This window comes from Oncorhynchus mykiss, chromosome 15 (genome assembly GCF_057628025.1).
Source record: "Oncorhynchus mykiss isolate SJ-2025 chromosome 15, ASM5762802v1, whole genome shotgun sequence".
Lineage (NCBI taxonomy): Eukaryota > Metazoa > Chordata > Actinopteri > Salmoniformes > Salmonidae > Oncorhynchus > Oncorhynchus mykiss.
The window spans coordinates 86326498-86348711 of NC_143036.1; the positions used below are offsets into that span (position 1 = coordinate 86326498).

The 22214-nt window shown below is 48.9% G+C and overlaps 1 protein-coding gene across 1 annotated transcript in view; it reads right to left on the minus strand.

The window, feature by feature from the left end:
• cwf19l1 (CWF19 like cell cycle control factor 1) overlaps positions 1-21623 on the minus strand; it is a 36352-nt gene extending 14729 nt beyond the window's left edge. The window contains exons 1-12 of the mRNA XM_090201487.1: positions 19975-21623; positions 19645-19729; positions 19493-19577; positions 19308-19409; positions 17979-18193; positions 16922-17037; positions 16715-16799; positions 14652-14786; positions 11295-11469; positions 10927-11006; positions 10600-10809; positions 6853-6972 (exon numbers count right to left, since the gene is read on the minus strand). Of these exons, the coding sequence (XP_090057613.1) occupies positions 6853-6972; positions 10600-10809; positions 10927-11006; positions 11295-11469; positions 14652-14786; positions 16715-16799; positions 16922-17037; positions 17979-18193; positions 19308-19409; positions 19493-19577; positions 19645-19729; positions 19975-19997 (1431 nt within the window). The 5' untranslated portion in view covers positions 19998-21623. The remainder of the gene's footprint in view (positions 1-6852; positions 6973-10599; positions 10810-10926; positions 11007-11294; positions 11470-14651; positions 14787-16714; positions 16800-16921; positions 17038-17978; positions 18194-19307; positions 19410-19492; positions 19578-19644; positions 19730-19974) is intronic.
• Positions 21624-22214: the final 591 nt, after the last annotated feature.

The window sequence follows — 22214 nt, forward strand, 5'->3', positions numbered from 1 at the left end:
AATGAAACATGGTGAAGCCCCAAAATTGCCCTTGCTAGAAGCAAGCATGTGTTTCAGACATAAGGAAGTGGATGGCTGCAAACTTTCTACTTTTAAATTCGGACAAAACAGAGATGCTTGTTCTAGGTCCCAAGAAACAAAGAGATCTTCTGTTGAATCTGACAATTAATCTTGATGGTTGTACAGTCGTCTCAAATAAAACTGTGAAGGACCTCGGCGTTACTCTGGACCCTGATCTCTCTTTTGAAGAACATATCAAGACCATTTCAAGGACAGCTTTTTTCCATCTACGTAACATTGCAAAAATCAGAAACTTTCTGTCCAAAAATTATGCAGAAAAATAAATCAATGCTTTTGTCTCTTCTAGGTTAGACTACTGCAATGCTCTACTTTCCGGCTACCCGGATAAAGCACTAAATAAACTTCAGTTAGTGCTAAATACGGCTGCTAGAATCCTGACTAGAACCAAAAAATGTGATCATATTACCCCAGTGCTAGCCTCCCTACACTGGCTTCCTGTCAAAGCAAGGGCTGATTTCAAGGTTTTACTGCTAACCGACAAAGCATTACATGGGCTTTCTCCTACCTATCTCTCTGATTTGGTCCTGCCGTACATATCTACACGTACGCTACGGTCACAAGACGCAGGCCTCCTAATTGTCCCTAGAATTTCTAAGCAAACAGCTGGAGGCAGGGCTTTCTCCTATAGAGCTCCATTATTATGGAACGGTCTGCCTACCCATGTCAGAGACGCAAACTCGGTCTCAACCTTTAAGTCTTTACTGAAGACTTATCTCTTCAGTGGGTCATATGATTGAGTGTAGTCTGGCCCAGGAGTGGGAAGGTGAACGGAAAGGCTCTGGAGCAACGAACCGCCCTTGCTGTCTCTGCCTGGCCGGTTCCCCTCTTTCCACTGGGATTCTCTGCCTCTAACCCTATTACAGGGGCTGAGTCACTGGCTTACTGGGGCTCTCTCATGCCGTCCCTGGAAGGGGTGCGTCACCTGAGTGGGTTGATTCACTGATGTGGTCCTCCTGTATGGGTTGGCGCCCCCCCTTGGGTTGTGCCATGGCGGAGATCTTTGTGGGCTATACTCAGCCTTGTCTCAGGATGGTAAGTAGGTGGTTGAAGATATCCCGCTAGTGGTATGGGGGCTGTGCTTTGGCAAAGTGGGTGGGGTTATATCCTTCCTGTTTGGCCCTGTCCGGGGGTGTCCTCAGATGGGGCCACAGTGTCTCCTGACCCCTCCTGTCTCAGCCTCCAGTATTTATGCCGCAGTAGTTTATGTCGGGGGGCTAGGGTCAGTTTGTTATATCTGGAGTACTTCTCCTGTCCTATTCGGTGTCCTGTGTGAATTTAAGTGTGCTCTCTCTAATTGTCTCTTTCTCGGAGGACCTGAGCCCTAGGACCATGCCCCAGGAATACCTGACATGATGACTCCTTGCTGTCCCCAGTCCACCTGGCCGTGCTGCTGCTCCAGTTTCAACTGTTCTGCCTTATTATTATTCGACCATGCTGGTCATTTATGAACATTTGAACATCTTGGCCATGTTCTGTTATAATCTCCACCTGGCACAGCCAGAAGAGGACTGGCCACCCCACATAGCCTGGTTCCTCTCTAGGTTTCTTCCTAGGTTTTGGCCTTTCTAGGGTGTTTTTCCTAGCCACCGTGCTTCCACACCTGCATTGCTTGCTGTTTGGGGTTTTAGGCTGGGTTTCTGTACAGCACTTTGAAATATCAGCTGATGTACGAAGAGCTATATAAATAAATGTGATTTGATTTGATTGTTCTCTAGGTACTTAACCATTCCTGCTCGGACATGTCAGGACTGTTCTCTAGGTACTTAACCATGTCAGGACTGTTCTCTAGGTACTTAACCATTCCTGATCTGACATGTCAGGACTGTTCTCTAGGTACTTAACCATTCCTGCTATTACATGTCAGGACTGTTCTCTGGGTACTTAACCATGTCAGGACTGTTCTCTAGGTACTTAACCATTCCTGCTCTGACATGTCAGGACTGTTCTCTAGGTACTTAACCATTCCTGATCTGACATGTCAGGACTGTTCTCTAGGTACTTAACCATTCCTGATCTGACATGTCAGGACTGTTCTCTAGGTACTTAACCATTCCTGCTATTACATGTCAGGACTGTTCTCGGTACTTAACCATGTCAGGACTGTTCTCTAGGTACTTAACCATTCCTGCTCTGACATGTCAGGACTGTTCTCTAGGTACTTAACCATGTCAGGACTGTTCTCTAGGTACTTAACCATGTCAGGACTGTTCTCTAGGTACTTAACCATGTCAGGACTGTTCTCTAGGTACTTAACCATGTCAGGACTGTTCTCTAGGTCCATAACCATTCCTGCTCTGACATGTCAGGACTGTTCTCTAGGTACTTAACCATGTCAGGACTGTTCTCTAGGTACTTAACCATTCTTGCTCTGACATGTCAGGACTGTTCTCTAGGTACTTAACCATGTCAGGACTGTTCTCTAGGTACTTAACCATGTCAGGACTGTTCTCTAGGTACTTAACCATGTCAGGACTGTTCTCTAGGTACTTAACCATTCTTGCTCTGACATGTCAGGACTGTTCTCTAGGTACTTAACCATGTCAGGACTGTTCTCTAGGTACTTAACCATGTCAGGACTGTTCTCTAGGTACTTAACCATTCCTGATCTGACATGTCAGGACTGTTCTCTAGGTACTTAACCATGTCAGGACTGTTCTCTAGGTACTTAACCATGTTAGGACTGTTCTCTAGGTACTTAACCATTCCTGCTCTGACATGTCAGGACTGTTCTCTAGGTACTTAACCATGTCAGGACTGTTCTCTGGGTACTTAACCATTCCTGCTCTGACATGTCAGGACTGTTCTCTAGGTACTTAACCATGTTAGGACTGTTCTCTAGGTACTTAACCATTCTTGCTCTGACATGTCAGGACTGTTCTCTAGGTACTTAACCATGTTAGGACTGTTCTCTAGGTACTTAACCATTCCTGCTCTGACATGTCAGGACTGTTCTCTAGGTACTTAACCATGTCAGGACTGTTCTCTGGGTACTTACCCTTCTCTGGACTTTACACATCCCCTGAAATCTGTGGCGTTAAAGACTCTGGTGGCTATAGATACTCGTTCAAGTGCTGTCTGTAAATCCTAATGTTAGTCAAGACTTATGTTTTTAACGTCATATGTAATTGGACTGTATGTGTGTTTATAGTTTTGTTTACTGTTGTGTCAGTAAGTTGTTTTGTCTGAAACGTTGTTCCCCCTGCTGCTATTGGACCAGGTCTCTCTTGGAAAAGAGATGTTATCTCAATGAGAAAAACCTGTATGAATAAAGGTTAGCTAATAAAACAAAAACCTACAGCTTGGGGTTCGAACCCAGGCTGTGTTACAACCGGCTGTGACAGGGTGTATCCTAGATCTAATAGCTGTATGATATTTAACATGTTGTAGAACATGGTCCAGTATCAGCACCTGTTTGAGGTGTGTGTGTGTGTGTACCTGTTTGAGGTGTGTGTGTGTGTGTGTACCTGTTTGAGGGCTGTGTGTGTGTACCTGTTTGAGGGCTGTGTGTGTGTGTGTGTGTGTGTACCTGTTTGAGGTGTGTGTGTGTGTGTGTGTGTGTGTGTGTGTGTGTGTACCTGTTTGAGGTTGTGTGTGTGTGTGTGTGTGTACCTGTTTGAGGTCAGTGTGTGTGTGTGTGTGTGTACCTGTTTGAGGTCAGTGTGTGTGTGTGTGTGTACCTGTTTGAGGTCAGTGTGTGTGTACCTGTTTGAGGTCAGTGTGTGTGTGTGTGTGTGTGTGTGTGTGTATACCTGTTTGAGGTCAGTGTGTGTGTGTGTGTACCTGTTTGAGGTGTGTGTGTGCGTGTGTACCTGTTTGAGGTGTGTGTGTGCGTGTGTACCTGTTTGAGATGTGTGTGTGCGTGTGTACCTGTTTGAGGTGTGTGTACCTGTTTGAGGTGTGTGTGTGTGTGTGTGTGTGTGTGTGTACCTGTTTGAGGTGTGTGTGTGCGTGTGTACCTGTTTGAGATGTGTGTGTGTGTGTGTACCTGTTTGAGGTGTGTGTGTGTGTGTACCTGTTTGAGGTGTGTGTGTGTGTGTGTACCTGTTTGAGGTGTGTGTGTGTGTGTGTACCTGTTTGAGGTGTGTGTGTGTGTGTGTACCTGTTTGAGGTGTGTGTGTGTGTGTGTGTGTACCTGTTTGAGGTGTGTGTGTGTGTGTGTACCTGTTTGAGGTGTCTGTGTGTGTGTGTACCTGTTTGAGGTGTCTGTGTGTGTGTGTACCTGTTTGAGGTGTCTGTGTGTGTACCTGTTTGAGGTCAGTGTGTGTGTACCTGTTTGAGGTGTCTGTGTGTGTGTACCTGTTTGAGGTGTCTGTGTGTGTGTGTGTGTGTACCTGTTTGAGGTCAGTGTGTGTACCTGTTTGATGTCAGTGTGTGTGTGTGTACCTGTTTGAGGTCAGTGTGTGTCTGTGTGTGTGTGTGTGTGTGTGTACCTGTTTGAGGTCAGTGTGTGTCTGTGTGTGTACCTGTTTGAGGTCAGTGTGTGTACCTGTTTGATGTCAGTGTGTGTGTGTGTGTACCTGTTTGAGGTGTGTGTGTGTGTGTGTACCTGTTTGAGGTCAGTGTGTGTGCGTGTGTACCTGTTTGAGGTGTGTGTGTGTGTACCTGTTTGAGGTGTGTGTGTGTGTACCTGTTTGAGGTGTGTGTGTGTGTACCTGTTTGAGGTCAGTGTGTGTGTGTACCTGTTTGAGGTCAGTGTGTGTACCTGTTTGAGGTCAGTGTGTGTACCTGTTTGAGGTCAGTGTGTGTACCTGTTTGAGGTCAGTGTGTGTACCTGTTTGATGTCAGTGTGTGTACCTGTTTGATGTCAGTGTGTGTACCTGTTTGAGGTCAGTGTGTGTACCTGTTTGAGGTCAGTGTGTGTACCTGTACCTGTTTGAGGTCAGTGTGTGTACCTGTTTGAGGTCAGTGTGTTGGGGTACCTGTTTGAGGTCAGTGTGTGTACCTGTTTGAGGTCAGTGTGTGTACCTGTTTGAGGTCAGTGTGTGTACCTGTTTGAGGTCAGTGTGGGTACCTGTTTGAGGTCAGTGTGGGTACCTGTTTGAGGTCAGTGTGTGTACCTGTTTGAGGTCAGTGTGTGTACCTGTTTGAGGTCAGTGTGGGTACCTGTTTGAGGTCAGTGTGGGTACCTGTTTGAGGTCAGTGTGTGTACCTGTTTGAGGTCAGTGTGGGTGTACCTGTTTGAGGTCAGTGTGGGTACCTGTTTGAGGTCAGTGTGTGTACCTGTTTGAGGTCAGTGTGTGTACCTGTTTGAGGTCAGTGTGGGTACCTGTTTGAGGTCAGTGTGTGTACCTGTTTGAGGTCAGTGTGTGTACCTGTTTGAGGTCAGTGTGTGTACCTGTTTGAGGTCAGTGTGGGTACCTGTTTGAGGTCAGTGTGTGTACCTGTTTGAGGTCAGTGTGTGTACCTGTTTGAGGTCAGTGTGTGTACCTGTTTGAGGTCAGTGTGTGTACCTGTTTGAGGTCAGTGTGTGTACCTGTTTGAGGTCAGTGTGTGTGGGTACCTGTTTGAGGTCAGTGTGTGTACCTGTTTGAGGTCAGTGTGTGTACCTGTTTGAGGTCAGTGTGTGTACCTGTTTGAGGTCAGTGTGTGTACCTGTTTGAGGTCAGTGTGTGTACCTGTTTGAGGTCAGTGTGGGTACCTGTTTGAGGTCAGTGTGTTGGGGTACCTGTTTGAGGTCAGTGTGTTGTGGTACCTGTTTGAGGTCAGTGTGTTGTGGTACCTGTTTGAGGTCAGTGTGTTGGGGTACCTGTTTGAGGTCAGTGTGTTGGGGTACCTGTTTGAGGTCAGTGTGTTGGGGTACCTGTTTGAGGTCAGTGTGTGTACCTGTTTGAGGTCAGTGTGTTGTGGTACCTGTTTGAGGTCAGTGTGTTGTGGTACCTGTTTGAGGTCAGTGTGTTGTGGTACCTGTTTGAGGTCAGTGTGTTGTGGTACCTGTTTGAGGTCAGTGTGTTGTGGTACCTGTTTGAGGTCAGTGTGTTGTGGTACCTGTTTGAGGTCAGTGTGTTGGGGTACCTGTTTGAGGTCAGTGTGTTGGGGTACCTGTTTGAGGTCAGTGTGTTGTGTGTACCTGTTTGAGGTCAGTGTGTTGGGGTACCTGTTTGAGGTCAGTGTGTTGGGGTACCTGTTTGAGGTCAGTGTGTTGGGGTACCTGTTTGAGGTGTGTTGGGGTACCTGTTTGAGGTCAGTGTGTTGGGGTACCTGTTTGAGGTCAGTGTGTTGGGGTACCTGTTTGTGGTCAGTGTGTGTACCTGTTTGAGGTCAGTGTGTGTACCTGTTGGAGGTCAGTGTGTTGGGGTACCTGTTTGAGGTCAGTGTGTTGGGGTACCTGTTTGAGGTCAGTGTGTGTACCTGTTTGAGGTCAGTGTGTGTACCTGTTTGAGGTCAGTGTGTTGGGGTACCTGTTTGAGGTCAGTGTGTTGGGGTACCTGTTTGAGGTCAGTGTGTTGGGGTACCTGTTTGAGGTCAGTGTGTGTACCTGTTTGAGGTCAGTGTGTTGGGGTACCTGTTTGAGGTCAGTGTGTGTACCTGTTTGAGGTCAGTGTGTGTACCTGTTTGAGGTCAGTGTGTTGGGGTACCTGTTTGAGGTCAGTGTGTTGGGGTACCTGTTTGTGGTCAGTGTGTGTACCTGTTTGAGGTCAGTGTGTTGGGGTACCTGTTTGAGGTCAGTGTGTGTACCTGTTTGTGGTCAGTGTGTGTACCTGTTTGAGGTCAGTGTGTTGGGGTACCTGTTTGAGGTCAGTGTGTGTACCTGTTTGTGGTCAGTGTGTGTACCTGTTTGAGGTCAGTGTGTTGGGGTATCTCCATCAGCTCCATGTTCTGTTCCTGCGCCTGCAGCAGGAAGGCTTCTTTAATATCTTCAGTGGTACACTTATCCTCCGGTACTGGTACTACCTGGGGAGGGACAGACTGTTACAGGGGCTGTTCTACCTCCCTGGGGAGGGACAGACTGTTACAGGGGCTGTTCCACCTCCCTGGGGAGGGACAGACTGTTACAGGGTCTGTTCTACCTCCCTGGGGAGGGACAGACTGTTACAGGGGCTGTTCTACCTCCCTGGGGAGGGACAGACTGTTACAGGGGCTGTTCTACCTCCCTGGGGAGGGACAGACTGTTACAGGGGGTGTTCTACCTCCCTGGGGAGGGACAGACTGTTACAGGGGCTGTTCTACCTCCCTGGGGAGGGACAGACTGTTACAGGGTCTGTTCTACCTCCCTGGGGAGGGACAGACTGTTACAGGGTCTGTTCTACCTCCCTGGGGAGGGACAGACTGTTACAGGGGCTGTTCTACCTCCCTGGGGAGGGACAGACTGTTACAGGGTCTGTTCCACCTCCCTGGGGAGGGACAGACTGTTACAGGGTCTGTTCGACCTCCCTGGGGAGGGACAGACTGTTACAGGGGGTGTTCCACCTCCCTGGGGAGGGACAGACTGTTACAGGGTCTGTTCTACCTCCCTGGGGAGGGACAGACTGTTACAGGGTCTGTTCTACCTCCCTGGGGAGGGACAGACTGTTACAGGGGGTGTTCTACCTCCCTGGGGAGGGACAGACTGTTACAGGGTCTGTTCTACCTCCCTGGGGAGGGACAGACTGTTACAGGGTCTGTTCTACCTCCCTGGGGAGGGACAGACTGTTACAGGGTCTGTTCTACCTCCCTGGGGAGGGACAGACTGTTACAGGGGGTGCAAAGGCTTCAGTCCAGTCATCTGGACTAATTAAGCTCTGAATAGCCTATTAGCTGCCCATCTGTCTTCAGTGTTAACTTGAGCCCACTTGCAATTATGTTTACTCAGCAGGAAATGCAGAATGATTGTCTCCTTCTCTATGATCAGCTCATCAGAAAGAGATGAATATATCAAGTTGAAATGAGTGATTATCATGACAACTGATGGGCAGGCTGGCCCTGAGGGGTGAGTGTAGTCTAGTCTACCTGTATCTGGGCAGGCTGGCCCTGAGGGGTGAGTGTAGTCTAGTCTACCTGTATCTGGGCAGGCTGGCCCTGAGGGGTGAGTGTAGTCTAGTCTACCTGTATCTGGGCAGGCTGGCCCTGAGGGGTGAGTGTAGTCTAGTCTACCTGTATCTGGGCAGGCTGGCCCTGAGGGGTGAGTGTAGTCTAGTCTACCTGTATCTGGGCAGGCTGGCCCTGAGGGGTGAGTGTAGTCTAGTCTACCTGTATCTGGGCAGGCTGGCCCTGAGGGGTGAGTGTAGTCTAGTCTACCTGTATCTGGGCAGGCTGGCCCTGAGGGGTGAGTGTAGTCTAGTCTACCTGTATCTGGGCAGGCTGGCCCTGAGGGGTGAGTGTAGTCTAGTCTACCTGTATCTGGGCAGGCTGGCCCTGAGGGGTGAGTGTAGTCTAGTCTACCTGTATCTGGGCAGGCTGGCCCTGAGGGGTGAGTGTAGTCTAGTCTACCTGTATCTGGGCAGGCTGGCCCTGAGGGGTGAGTGTAGTCTAGTCTACCTGTATCTGGGCAGGCTGGCCCTGAGGGGTGAGTGTAGTCTAGTCTACCTGTATCTGGGCAGGCTGGCCCTGAGGGGTGAGTGTAGTCTAGTCTACCTGTATCTGGGCAGGCTGGCCCTGAGGGGTGAGTGTAGTCTAGTCTACCTGTATCTGGGCAGGCTGGCCCTGAGGGGTGAGTGTAGTCTAGTCTACCTGTATCTGGGCAGGCTGGCCCTGAGGGGTGAGTGTAGTCTAGTCTACCTGTATCTGGGCAGGCTGGCCCTGAGGGGTGAGTGTAGTCTAGTCTACCTGTATCTGGGCAGGCTGGCCCTGAGGGGTGAGTGTAGTCTAGTCTACCTGTATCTGGGCAGGCTGGCCCTGAGGGGTGAGTGTAGTCTAGTCTACCTGTATCTGGGCAGGCTGGCCCTGAGGGGTGAGTGTAGTCTAGTCTACCTGTATCTGGGCAGGCTGGCCCTGAGGGGTGAGTGTAGTCTAGTCTACCTGTATCTGGGCAGGCTGGCCCTGAGGGGTGAGTGTAGTCTAGTCTACCTGTATCTGGGCAGGCTGGCCCTGAGGGGTGAGTGTAGTCTAGTCTACCTGTATCTGGGCAGGCTGGCCCTGAGGGGTGAGTGTAGTCTAGTCTACCTGTATCTGGGCAGGCTGGCCCTGAGGGGTGAGTGTAGTCTAGTCTACCTGTATCTGGGCAGGCTGGCCCTGAGGGGTGAGTGTAGTCTAGTCTACCTGTATCTGGGCAGGCTGGCCCTGAGGGGTGAGTGTAGTCTAGTCTACCTGTATCTGGGCAGGCTGGCCCTGAGGGGTGAGTGTAGTCTAGTCTACCTGTATCTGGGCAGGCTGGCCCTGAGGGGTGAGTGTAGTCTAGTCTACCTGTATCTGGGCAGGCTGGCCCTGAGGGGTGAGTGTAGTCTAGTCTACCTGTATCTGGGCAGGCTGGCCCTGAGGGGTGAGTGTAGTCTAGTCTACCTGTATCTGGGCAGGCTGGCCCTGAGGGGTGAGTGTAGTCTAGTCTACCTGTATCTGGGCAGGCTGGCCCTGAGGGGTGAGTGTAGTCTAGTCTACCTGTATCTGGGCAGGCTGGCCCTGAGGGGTGAGTGTAGTCTAGTCTACCTGTATCTGGGCAGGCTGGCCCTGAGGGGTGAGTGTAGTCTAGTTTACCTGTATCTGGGCAGGCTGGCCCTGAGGGGTGAGTGTAGTCTAGTCTACCTGTATCTGGGCAGGCTGGCCCTGAGGGGTGAGTGTAGTCTAGTCTACCTGTATCTGGGCAGGCTGGCCCTGAGGGGTGAGTGTAGTCTAGTCTACCTGTATCTGGGCAGGCTGGCCCTGAGGGGTGAGTGTAGTCTAGTCTACCTGTATCTGGGCAGGCTGGCCCTGAGGGGTGAGTGTAGTCTAGTCTACCTGTATCTGGGCAGGCTGGCCCTGAGGGGTGAGTGTAGTCTAGTCTACCTGTATCTGGGCAGGCTGGCCCTGAGGGGTGAGTGTAGTCTAGTCTACCTGTATCTGGGCAGGCTGGCCCTGAGGGGTGAGTGTAGTCTAGTCTACCTGTATCTGGGCAGGCTGGCCCTGAGGGGTGAGTGTAGTCTAGTCTACCTGTATCTGGGCAGGCTGGCCCTGAGGGGTGAGTGTAGTCTAGTCTACCTGTATCTGGGCAGGCTGGCCCTGAGGGGTGAGTGTAGTCTAGTTTACCTGTATCTGGGCAGGCTGGCCCTGAGGGGTGAGTGTAGTCTAGTCTACCTGTATCTGGGCAGGCTGGCCCTGAGGGGTGAGTGTAGTCTAGTCTACCTGTATCTGGGCAGGCTGGCCCTGAGGGGTGAGTGTAGTCTAGTCTACCTGTATCTGGGCAGGCTGGCCCTGAGGGGTGAGTGTAGTCTAGTCTACCTGTATCTGGGCAGGCTGGCCCTGAGGGGTGAGTGTAGTCTAGTCTACCTGTATCTGGGCAGGCTGGCCCTGAGGGGTGAGTGTAGTCTAGTCTACCTGTATCTGGGCAGGCTGGCCCTGAGGGGTGAGTGTAGTCTAGTCTACCTGTATCTGGGCAGGCTGGCCCTGAGGGGTGAGTGTAGTCTAGTCTACCTGGATCTGTAGGTGTTGGCTGTGGTAGTTCCTCTCAAACAGAACACAGCGCTGTCCTTTGCTCTTATAGAAGGTCCTGACAGCCATCTTGTATCGGTCCAGTTCTTTAACCACCTCAGAGCTCAGTTCCACTACTGACTGGTAGTGACCGATGGGCAGTACCAACACATGCTGAGGGGTTAGACTGCCCTTAGCAAGGGCCAGGTAGCACTGAGGAAAAATACATCAACACAAAATGGATAACTGGGGGCTTCAGAGCCCTTTAAAACAGAACAACCACTTTCTACTATCCGTTGTAATACTCAGACTGTGTGTGTGGAAACTCACATGTGTACCAATGCTGATGACCAGGTGTTTCTCTACCTGAGGGCTGGCCAGACAGAACCAACAGGGACCGCTGGGCTGAGCTGAACCAGACACACAGAGAGAGAGAGACATACATGAGAGGGTGGGAGACGGTGAGGGTGGGAGACGGTGAGGGTGGGAGACGGTGAGGGTGGGAGACGGTGAGGGTGGGAGACGGTGAGGGTGGGAGACGGTGAGGGTGGGAGACGGTGAGGGTGGGAGACGGTGGTGAGGGTGGGAGACGGTGGTGAGGGTGGGAGACGGTGGTGAGGGTGGGAGACGGTGGTGAGGGTGGGAGACGGTGAGGGTGTGTGTGTGTGTGTCTGTGAGAGCGAGGGAGGGAGACTCACGGGGCCTGCGGGGTTGTTTAGGCCTGTCTAGATCAAAGGGCCGTCTCTGACTCTGCCGGTCTGAATCCCACGGCTGTCCTTGATTCTGCCCGTCTCCGTCTGAGGGCCTCTTCCTACCACGCCCCCCTCCACGCTGCTTCTTCCCCAGGTCAAAGAAGAACTGAGATGCCGGCTCCTGAGAGAGATACACACAGTATACAAAACATTTAAGAACACTTTCCATGACAGACTGACCAGGTGAATCCAGGTGAAAGCGGTGATCCCTTATTGATGTCACCTGTTAAATCCACTTCAATCAGTGTAGATGAAGGGGAGGAGACGGGTTGAAGAAGGATTTTTAAGCCTTGAGACAATGGAGACATGGATTGTGTCTGTGTGCCATTCAGAGGGTGAATAGACAAGACAACATGTTGAAGTGTCTGAACGGGTTATGGTAGTAGGTGCCAGGAGCACCGGTTTGGGTCAAGAACTGCAACGTTGCTGGTTCACACTCTCAACAGTGTCCCGTGTGTATCAACCATCATCCACCACCTGAAGCACATCCGACGTGACACAACAGTGGGAAGCATTGGAGTCAACATGGGCCAGCATCCCTGTGGAACGCTTTCAACACCTTGTAGTCCACACCCGACGAATTGAGGCTGTTCTGAGGGCTAAAGGGGAGGAGCAACTCAATATGAGGAAGGTGTTCTTAATGTTTTGTCCAGTGTATATTTACCGTCTGCATTGTCAAAGCGGTGTGTGTTTTCAAGGCTATTTTCTGATAATTATTCCTTATTGGAATTTGGCCTTTAGATCATGAGTGTCCTTAAGTCTTGTTTTAAATGTCTATTCAGCCCCACGGTCTGGCTTGATGCTTTGGCACCGGAAGGACGAAACAGGAAGACGATTTAGAGTTGCCCTCTCCTCTGGAGGGGAATGAGATGTGCTGCCGACCTCAAGGTAGAACGTGTTGGTCTTCCCATGTCCGTAAACCTTTTATAGTTGTTGGCCTTCTACTCTACCATGACCAAAAGTATGTGGACACCTGCTCGTCCAAAATCTCATTGCGAAATCATGGGCATTAATATGGAGTAGGTCCCCCCCTTTGCTGCTATAACAGCCTCCACTCTTCTGGGAAGGCTTTCCACTAGATGTTGGAACATTGCTGCTATAACAGCCTCCACTCTTCTGGGAAGGCTTTCCACTAGATGTTGGAACATTGCTGTGGGGACTTGCTTCCATTCAGCCACAAGAACATTTGTGAGGTCGGGCACTGATGTTGGGCGATTAGACCTGGCTCACAGTCGCCATTCCAATTCATCCCAAAGGTGTTTGATGGGGTTGAGGTCAGGGCTCTGACCAGGACAGTCAAGTTCTTCCACACCGATCTCTAAAAAAACATTTCTGTATGGACCTCGCTTTGTGCTCGGGGGCATGGTCATGCTGAAACAGGAAAGGACCTTGCCCAAACTGTTGCCACAAAGTTGGAGGCACCGAATCATCTATAATGTACAGTGCCTTCGGAAAGTATTCTGAACCCTTGACCTTTTCAAAATTCTTATGTTACAGCCTCATTCCAAAATAAAAACAAACCTCCGCAATCTACACACAATACCCCATAATGACATAGCGAAATCAGGTTCAGAAATTTTTGCAAATGTATTAAAATAAAAAAACAGAAATACCTTATTTACTTAAGTATTCAGACCCTTTGATATGAGACTCCAAATTGAGCTCAGGTGCATCCTGTTTCCATTGATCATCCTTGAGATGTTTCTACAACTTAAATTCAATTGATTGGACATCATTTGGAAAGGCTCACAACTGTCTATAAAAAGGTCCCACAGTTGACAGTGCATGTCAGAGCAAAAACCAAGCCATGAGGTCAAAGGAATTGTCCATAGAGCTCCTAGACAGGATTGTGTCGAGACACAGATTTGGGGAAGGGTATCAAAAAAATGTCTGCAGTATTGAAGATCCCCAAGAACACAGTGGCCTCCATCATTCTTAAATGGAAGAAGTTTGGAACCAAGACTCTTCCTAGAGCTGGCCGCCCGGCCAAACTGAGCAATAGGGGGAGAAGAGCCTTGGTCAGGGAGGTGACCAAGAACCCGATGGTTACTCTGGCAGAGCTCCAGAGTTCCTCTGTGGAGATGGGAGAACCTTCCAGAAGGACAACCATCTCTGTAGCACTGCACCAACCAGGCCTTTATGGTAGAGTGGCCAGACTGAAGCCACTCCTCAATAAAAAGGCACATGCCTGCTGGGGGTGGCATTCAGCAGCAGGGACTGGGAGACTAGTGAAGCATGGTGGTGGCAGCATTATGCTGTGGGGGTGTTTTTCAGCAGCAGGGACTGGGAGACTAGTCAGGATTGAGGAAAAGATGAACAGAGTAAAGTACAGAGAGATCCTTGATGAAAACTTGCTCCAGAGCGCTCAGGACATCAGACTGGGGTGAAGGTTCACCTTCTAACAGGACAACGACCCTAAGCACACAGCCAAGACAACCCAGGAGTGGCTTCGGGACAAGTCTCTGGATGTGGAGTGGCCCAGGCAGAGCCCGGGAATTTAACCCAATCAAACATCTCTGGAGAGACCTGAAAATAGCTGTGCAGCGACACTCCCCATTCAACCTGACCGAGCTGGAGAGGATCTGCAGAGAAGAATGGGAGAAACTCCCCCAAATACAGGTGTGCCAAGCTTGTAGCATCATACCCAAGAAGACCCTAGGCTGTAATCTGACAGAGGTGCTTCAACAAAAGTACTGAGTAAATGGTCTGAATACTTATGTAAATGTGATATTTCTGTTTATTTCATTATAAATTAGCAAACATGGAAACCCATTTCATGAAGCTCCCGGCGAACAGTTCTTGTGCTGACGTTGCTTCCAGAGGCAGTTAGGAACTCGGTAGTGAGTGCTGCAGCCGAGAACAGAGGGTTTTTACACGCTACATGTTTCAGCACTCGGCAGTCCCGTTCTGTGAGCTGGTGTGGACCACCACTTCACGGCTGAGCCATTACTGCTCCTAGACTTCACAATAACAGCACTTACAGTTGAAGGTGGCAGCTCTAGCAGCGCAGAAATTTGACAGACTGGCTTGTTGGAAAGGTGGCATCCTATGACGGTGCCACGTTGAAAGTCACTGAGCTCTTCAGTAAGGCCATTCTACTGCCGATATCAGTCTATGGAGATCGCATGGCTGTGTGCTCCATTTAATACACATGTCAGCAACAGCCGAAATAGACGAATACACTCATTTGAAGGGGTGTGGACATATACTCGTCTCTATACAGTGTCTTAGTTGTTGGCCTTTGTTTAGCATGAAGATCCAAACCCTGAGAGGTTTTCAGATCCTAAGAGTGTGTGTGAGTACCTGGACAGTAGGGTCAGAGAGAGTGTTCTCTCTAACCATCCTGCTGTAAGGGCTCTCAGTGACATCCTGAGGCTGCTTGACCAGTTCTGATGCCTCCATGCTTTTCATCGGGATAATGTTGAAGGCATACAGGTACTGGAGAGAGAGAGAGAGACAATATTAACCCCTAAGCCAGCTCAGATGCCTCCCTGCTCCTCACTATGTTGAACCCATCCTGGTACTAGAGAGAGATACACAATATTAACCCCTAAGCCAGCTCAGATGCCTCCCTGCTCCTCACTATGTTGAACCCATCCTGGTACTAGAGAGAGATACACAGATACATAGAGGTTCTACATACAATATGTCCTTGTTTTTTAAAGAAAAGCAACATTTTTGTCCATTAAAATAACATCAAATTGATCAGAAATACAGTGTAGACATTGTTAATATAGTAAATGACTATTGTAGCTGGAAACTGCTGATTTTTTATGGAATATCTACATAGGCGTACAGGGGCCCATTATCAGGAACCATCCCTCCTGTGTTCCAATGGCACGTTGTGTTAGCTAATCCACGTTTATCATTTTAAAAGGCTAATTGATCATTAGAAAACCATTCTGCAATTATGTTAGAACAGCTGAAATTGTTGTTCTGATTAAAGAAGCAATAAAACGGGCCTTCTTGAGACTAGTTGAGTATCTGGAGAAACAGCATTTGTGGGTTCGATTACAGGCTCAAAATGGCCAGAAACAAAGCACTTTCTACTGAAACTCGTCAGTCTATTCTTGTTCTGAGAAATTAAGGCTATTCCATGCGCGAAATTGCCAAGAAACTGAAGATCTCGTACAATGCTGTGTTCTACTCCCTTCACAGAACAGCGCAAACTGGCTCTAAACAGAATAGAAAGAGGAGTGGGAGGCCCCGGTGCACAACAGAGCAAGAATATTAGAGTGTCTAGTTTGGGAAACAGACGCCTCACAAGTCCTCAACTGGCAGCTTCATTAAATAGTACCCGCAAAACATCAGCCTCAACAGTGAAGAGGCGACACCGGGATGCTGCCTTCTGGCCAAAAAAAAAAAAATATTAAGATGGGCAAATGAACACAGACACTGGACAGAGGAACTGTGGTGTTTGGGGGTACTATTTAATGAAGCTGCCAGTGGTCAACAGCATCCTCCACTACAGAGAGGGGAGTGGTCAACAACATCCTCCACTACAGAGAGGGGAGTGGTCAACAGCATCCTCCACTACAGAGAGGGGAGTGGTCAACAGCATCCTCCACTACAGAGAGGGGAGTGGTCAACAACATCCTCCACTACAGAGAGGGGAGTGGTCAACAGCATCCTCCACTACAGAGAGGGGAGTGGTCAACAACATCCTCCACTACAGAGAGGGGAGTGGTCAACAACATCCTCCACTACAGAGAGGGGAGTGGTCAACAACATCCTCCACTACAGAGAGGGGAGTGGTCAACAACATCCTCCACTACAGAGAGGGGAGTGGTCAACAACATCCTCCACTACAGAGAGGGGAGTGGTCAACAACATCCTCCACTACACAGAGGGGAGTGGTCAACAGCATCCTCCACTACAGAGAGGGGAGTGGTCAACAGCATCCTCCACTACAGAGAGGGGAGTGGTCAACAACATCCTCCACTACAGAGAGGGGAGTGGTCAACAACATCCTCCACTACAGAGAGGGGAGTGGTCAACAACATCCTCCACTACAGAGAGGGGAGTGGTCAACAACATCCTCCACTACAGAGAGGGGAGTGGTCAACAACATCCTCCACTACAGAGAGGGGAGTGGTCAACAACATCCTCCACTACAGAGAGGGGAGTGGTCAACAACATCCTCCACTACAGAGAGGGGAGTGGTCAACAACATCCTCCACTACAGAGAGGGGAGTGGTCAACAGCATCCTCCACTACAGAGAGGGGAGTGGTCAACAGCATCCTCCACTACAGAGAGGGGAGTGGTCAACAGCATCCTCCACTACAGAGAGGGGAGTGGTCAACAGCATCCTCCACTACAGAGAGGGGAGTGGTCAATAACATCCTCCAATACAGTGAGACCTCACCTTTCTCTTCTCTGGGTTGTTGACGGTTGCCAGGGCGATAAATCTGCTGACGTGCTGAGTATTCTCCTGAAGAACAACATGATTCCTACACACACACACACACACACACACGTTAACGCCCTCTACCGCAGCAAAGTGGTAGTATGGTAGTTTATATACAGTGTGAATTACCCTGTAAGGTTGTGTTGTGTGTGTGATAGTGTGTACCTGTAAGGTAGTCTCTCATAGTGAACTCCTTCTACCGCAGCAAAGTGGTAGCGAGGCTTCAGCTTGTAAGCCAGGTGGGAGATGGAAGTCGTTCCACAGAACTTAGTGTTGACTTCCTGAAACAAAGAAAAGTTTAGTTTAAAATAAACAACACTGTTTAGCTGGGTCAAACACACAGCATCTGAGGCTGCTAGCTATTGGGTAGCGGGGCTAGTTAGAGGGTAGTGGGCTAGTTAGAGGGTAGTTAGAGGGTAGCGGGGCTAGTTAGAGGGTTGTTAGAGGGTAGCGGGGCTAGTTAAAGGGTTGTTAGAGGGTAGCGGGGCTAGTTAGAGGGTTGTTAGAGGGTAGCGGGGCTAGTTAAAGGGTTGTTAGACGGAGGACGGGTAGCTAGGTTAGACGGAGGACGGGTAGCTAGGTTAGACGGAGGACGGGTAGCTAGGTTAGACGGAGGACGGGTAGCTAGGTTAGACGGAGGACGGGTAGCTAGGTTAGACGGAGGACGGGTAGCTAGGTTAGACGGAGGACGGGTAGCTAGGTTAGACGGAGGACGGGTAGCTAGGTTAGACGGAGGACGGGTAGCTAGGTTAGACGGAGGACGGGTAGCTAGGTTAGACGGAGGACGGGTAGCTAGGTTAGACGGAGGACGGGTAGCTAGGTTAGACGGAGGACGGGTAGCTAGGTTAGACAGAGGACGGGTAGCTAGGTTAGACGGAGGACGGGTAGCTAGGTTAGACGGAGGACGGGTAGCTAGGTTAGACGGAGGACGGGTAGCTAGGTTAGACGGAGGACGGGTAGCTAGGTTAGACGGAGGACGGGTAGTTAGGTTAGACGGAGGACGGGTAGTTAGGTTAGACGGAGGACGGGTAGTTAGGTTAGACGGAGGACGGGTAGTTAGGTTAGACGGAGGACGGGTAGTTAGGTTAGACGGAGGACGGGTAGTTAGGTTAGACGGAGGACGGGTAGTCAGGAGCTGATGAGGGTAGTCAGGTGCTGATGAGGGTAGTCAGGTGCTGATGAGGGTAGTCAGGTGCTGATGAGGGTAGTTGGAGTGTCTTACGGGGCTGTTGGCGTACTGCCAGACTCCGCGGGGCCACTGTGATGTCAGCAGGATGTCCACTCCTCTGAACTGGTTGTTGCTAATCAGTGGCTCCACCAGCTGAGTGAGGTCTTTAGGAGAGAAGCAGTGAGCTGGAGTCGGATCCTGCTGCCCCTCACGACCACTCACATATGCTATCTGCAGGCCTGACGCCCCAGTGAAAACACCACGACGACCTGACACACATAGTGAGGGAGAGAGTGTGAGTGTGTGAGTAAGTGAGAAATTGAGAGAGATATATGTTGTGGTCAAGCCTGTGAAACAGCAGTGAAAATACAGAGCAGTATTACCCAGGTAGGGTCAGAGGTCAGAGTCTACTCTTACCCAGGTAGGTGATGTCAGTCTACTCAGGGTCAGGGTTAGAGGTCAGAGTCTACTCTTACCCAGGTAGGTGATGTCAGTCTACTCAGGGTTAGAGGTCAGAGTCTACTCTTACCCAGGTAGGTGATGTCAGTCTACTGAGGGTTAGAGGTCAGACAGAGTCTTCTCTTACCCAGGTAGATGATGTCAGTCTACTCAGGGTTAGAGGTCAGAGTCTTCTCTTACCCAGGTAGGTGATGTCAGTCTACTCAGGGTTAGAGGTCAAGAGTCTACTCTTACCCAGGTAGATGATGTCAGTCTACTCAGGGTTAGAGGTCAGAGTCTTCTCTTACCCAGGTAGGTGATGTCAGTCTACTCAGGGTTAGAGGTCAAGAGTCTACTCTTACCCAGGTAGGTGATGTCAGTCTACTCAGGGTTAGAGGTCAGAGTCTACTCTTACCCAGGTAGGTGATGTCAGTCTACTCAGGGTTAGAGGTCAGAGTCTACTCTTACCCAGGTAGGTGATGTCAGTCTACTCAGGGTCAGAGGTCAGAGTCTACTCTTACCCAGGTAGGTGATGTCAGTCTACTCAGGGTTAGAGGTCAGAGTCTACTCTTACCCAGGTAGGTGATGTCAGTCTACTCAGGGTCAGAGGTCAGAGTCTACTCTTACCCAGGTAGGTGATGTCAGTCTACTCAGGGTCAGGGGTCAGAGTCTACTCTTACCCAGGTAGGGGATGTCAGTCTAATCAGGGTTAGGGGTCAGAGTCTACTCTTACCCAGGTAGGGGATGTCAGTCTACTCAGGGTTAGGGGTCAGAGTCTACTCTTACCCAGGTAGGTGATGTCAGTCTACTCAGGGTTAGGGGTCAGAGTCTACTCTTACCCAGGTAGGTGATGTCAGTCTAATCAGGGTTAGGGGTCAGAGTCTACTCTTACCCAGGTAGGTGATGTCAGTCTACTCAGGGTTAGGAGTCAGAGTCTACTCTTACCCAGGTAGGTGATGTTGTCTGCCAGCTCACAGCCGTCAGCACTGGGGAAGAAGCGGAGGGTTTCCTGGCTGGCTGCTCCCAGGATGTAGGTGTGGATGGGAGCTGCAACAACAAAGTCAAAACAATGCCGTTCCTAACTCCAGAACCACAATGCCGTTCCAAACTCCAGACCCACAATAGGTTACCTTTCTTTGCTCCAGATTTGTACTCCTGCCATTCAGCCTGAGCTCCTGGAGACGAACCGAAGAAGTTTCCTACACACAGCAGCAGCTGCAGAGACAATAGGAGATGACATACTGATAGGATGTGCGAGTGTGTTTGTGTGGTGAGGACTTACATCAAACTGCCCGCTCTTCTTCTGGATGGTCCGGACGCGGTTAAACACAGCATTTATGCTTCCTTCTACATCACCACATGCGAGGCTGGAATACATTAAACAGTATTGAAATTGTAGCTAGCTAGTTATGTGCATTATTTATTCAAACAGCAAGTGTACTTTCTCATGAAGAAACTGGACAACTTGACAATCGTAGCCATCTAGTTACCTACACGGCTTGTTGTGGTTTACTCTCACTGCTAGGTCGTTTTATTAGGTTATAACTTTGACCGTTACTACCAAAAGTTAGGGGAAGATAATAAATAACTATGAATTATAACTGTAACTTACATCTTCAACGGTTTCTCCCCCATTACGGCAAAAAGTAGACTCTTGTTGCGTAGTCTGCCAGCTCAGGTCTCTGGGCAGGCAGCTGGAGACGCTGTGCGTCGACAATATTCCTCCCCCTTTGTTGCGGACAAAATAAACCTCCCCATCTTCATAAAACCATTTCTGGTTATTAGTAAATTAACACAGAACCATGCAAACACAACGGTTATTATTGAGCAAATACGTGATTTGTATAGGCACTTTGCCCCCCGACATGATGGAGTTTTTTTAAAACAAAAAAAAATCCTTTATACCGGAAATGATTCTATTCGGATGGACGGACAATCCTCCGGGTAGCCAGATATTTAGTGTTGTCACCCAAATAAATCATAAAGAAATGTCATTTTGTGTTGTCCTTTGGCATTTTGGAGACATGCTTTAGTTGGACACCTTCAGTTTTGAACCAAAGCGACTATACAACTGCCCTGTTGCCTCTCATATCTGGCAACCAATGTCGTCACTGGTTACCACAGCCACAAAGTTATAATTGTCTATCGTAAAAATGCATACTTTTTGTTGTTGCTTTTTGGTCTTAATCTAAAGTCAGATATGCGGTTAACGTTAGGATTACGATTTAAATGAGATACATTGTAGAATTAGGCATGACTGCGTTTTGTGGCTGTGGTAACTAGTGATAACCGGACCAAATACTCTTCTCCTTCCTGAATCCTGGAATTTGACTCTTTCCCGGAGGTGCCCTGTCCAAAACACGAACTAGGTGACCAAAAATAACATCTCAAATTCAGGGGAAAGGCTATCCGGACACCCCTGACCTGCAAAGAATGAGATGTATTTGATTTATCTCGCCAGTAAGCTGACGTGCTAGCTAGTGAACAGTATGTGCTATGACTGACGTTAGTTACACGCACAGCGCCCCGGAAACCGCTCAAAGTCGGTCTGTAATGTCATAATGTAACGTTGTGGCAGAGAACAGCACAAACAACCTGCCTGAATACTTAGTGCTAGGACCACCATGACTGGGTGCATCTCATTCCTAGTAACGTTAGCTAGTTGGCTTTCTTCACTGGTCTCTTCTCCTCTCATGCACTGATCAGGGGCTAAACGCATTTACTGAGCTAGCAACCCCACATGATATTCACAACAAGCTACATGGTATTCACAACAAGCTACATGGTATTCACAGCTACCCTACACGATATTTACAGCTACCCTACATTATATTCACAACCAGCTACATGATATTCACAACAAGCTACATGATATTCACAGCTACCCCACATGATATTCACAACAAGCTACATGGTATTCACAGCTACCCCACATGATATTCACAACAAGCTACATGGTATTCACAGCTACCCCACATGATATTCACAACAAGCTACATGATATTCACAGCTACCCCACATGATATTCACAACAAGCTACATGATATTCACAGCTACCCCACATGATATTCACAACAAGCTACATGGTATTCACAACAAGCTACATGATATTCACAACAAGCTACATGGTATTCACAGCTACCCCACAACAAGCTACATGGTATTCACAACAAGCTACATGGTATTCACAACAAGCTACATGATATTCACAACACGCTACATGGTATTCACAACAAGCTACATGATATTCACAGCTACCCCACATGATATTCACAACAAGCTACATGATATTCACAGCTACCTCAAATCAAATTGATTTATATAGCCCTTCGTACTATGAGGATTCTGTGTTATGCACTATAGCCCGTTACCATATATGTGATTGAATATTATCTGCTGTTGGCTTGTGTGGATGTATGTATGTGTTTTGCAACATAGCTGACTTGAAACATTGTTAACAGTTTCAGGGCCATGGGCCTTTTTTTTAAATTTTTTTTATTTCACCTTTATTTAACCAGGTAGGCTAGTTGAGAACAAGTTCTCATTTGCAACTGCGACCTGGCCAAGATAAGGCATAGCAGTGTGAACAGACAACACAGAGTTACACATGGGGTAAACAATTAACAAGTCAATAACACAGTAGAAAAAAGGGGAGTCTATATATACATTGTGTGCAAAAGGCATGAGAAGGTAGGCAAATAATTACAATTATGCAGATTAACACTGGAGTGATAAATGATCAGATGGTTATGTACAGGTAGAGATATTGGTGTGCAAAAGAGCAGAAAAATAAAAATAAATAAATAAAAACAGTATGGGGATGAGGTAGGTGAAAATGGGTGGGCTATTTAC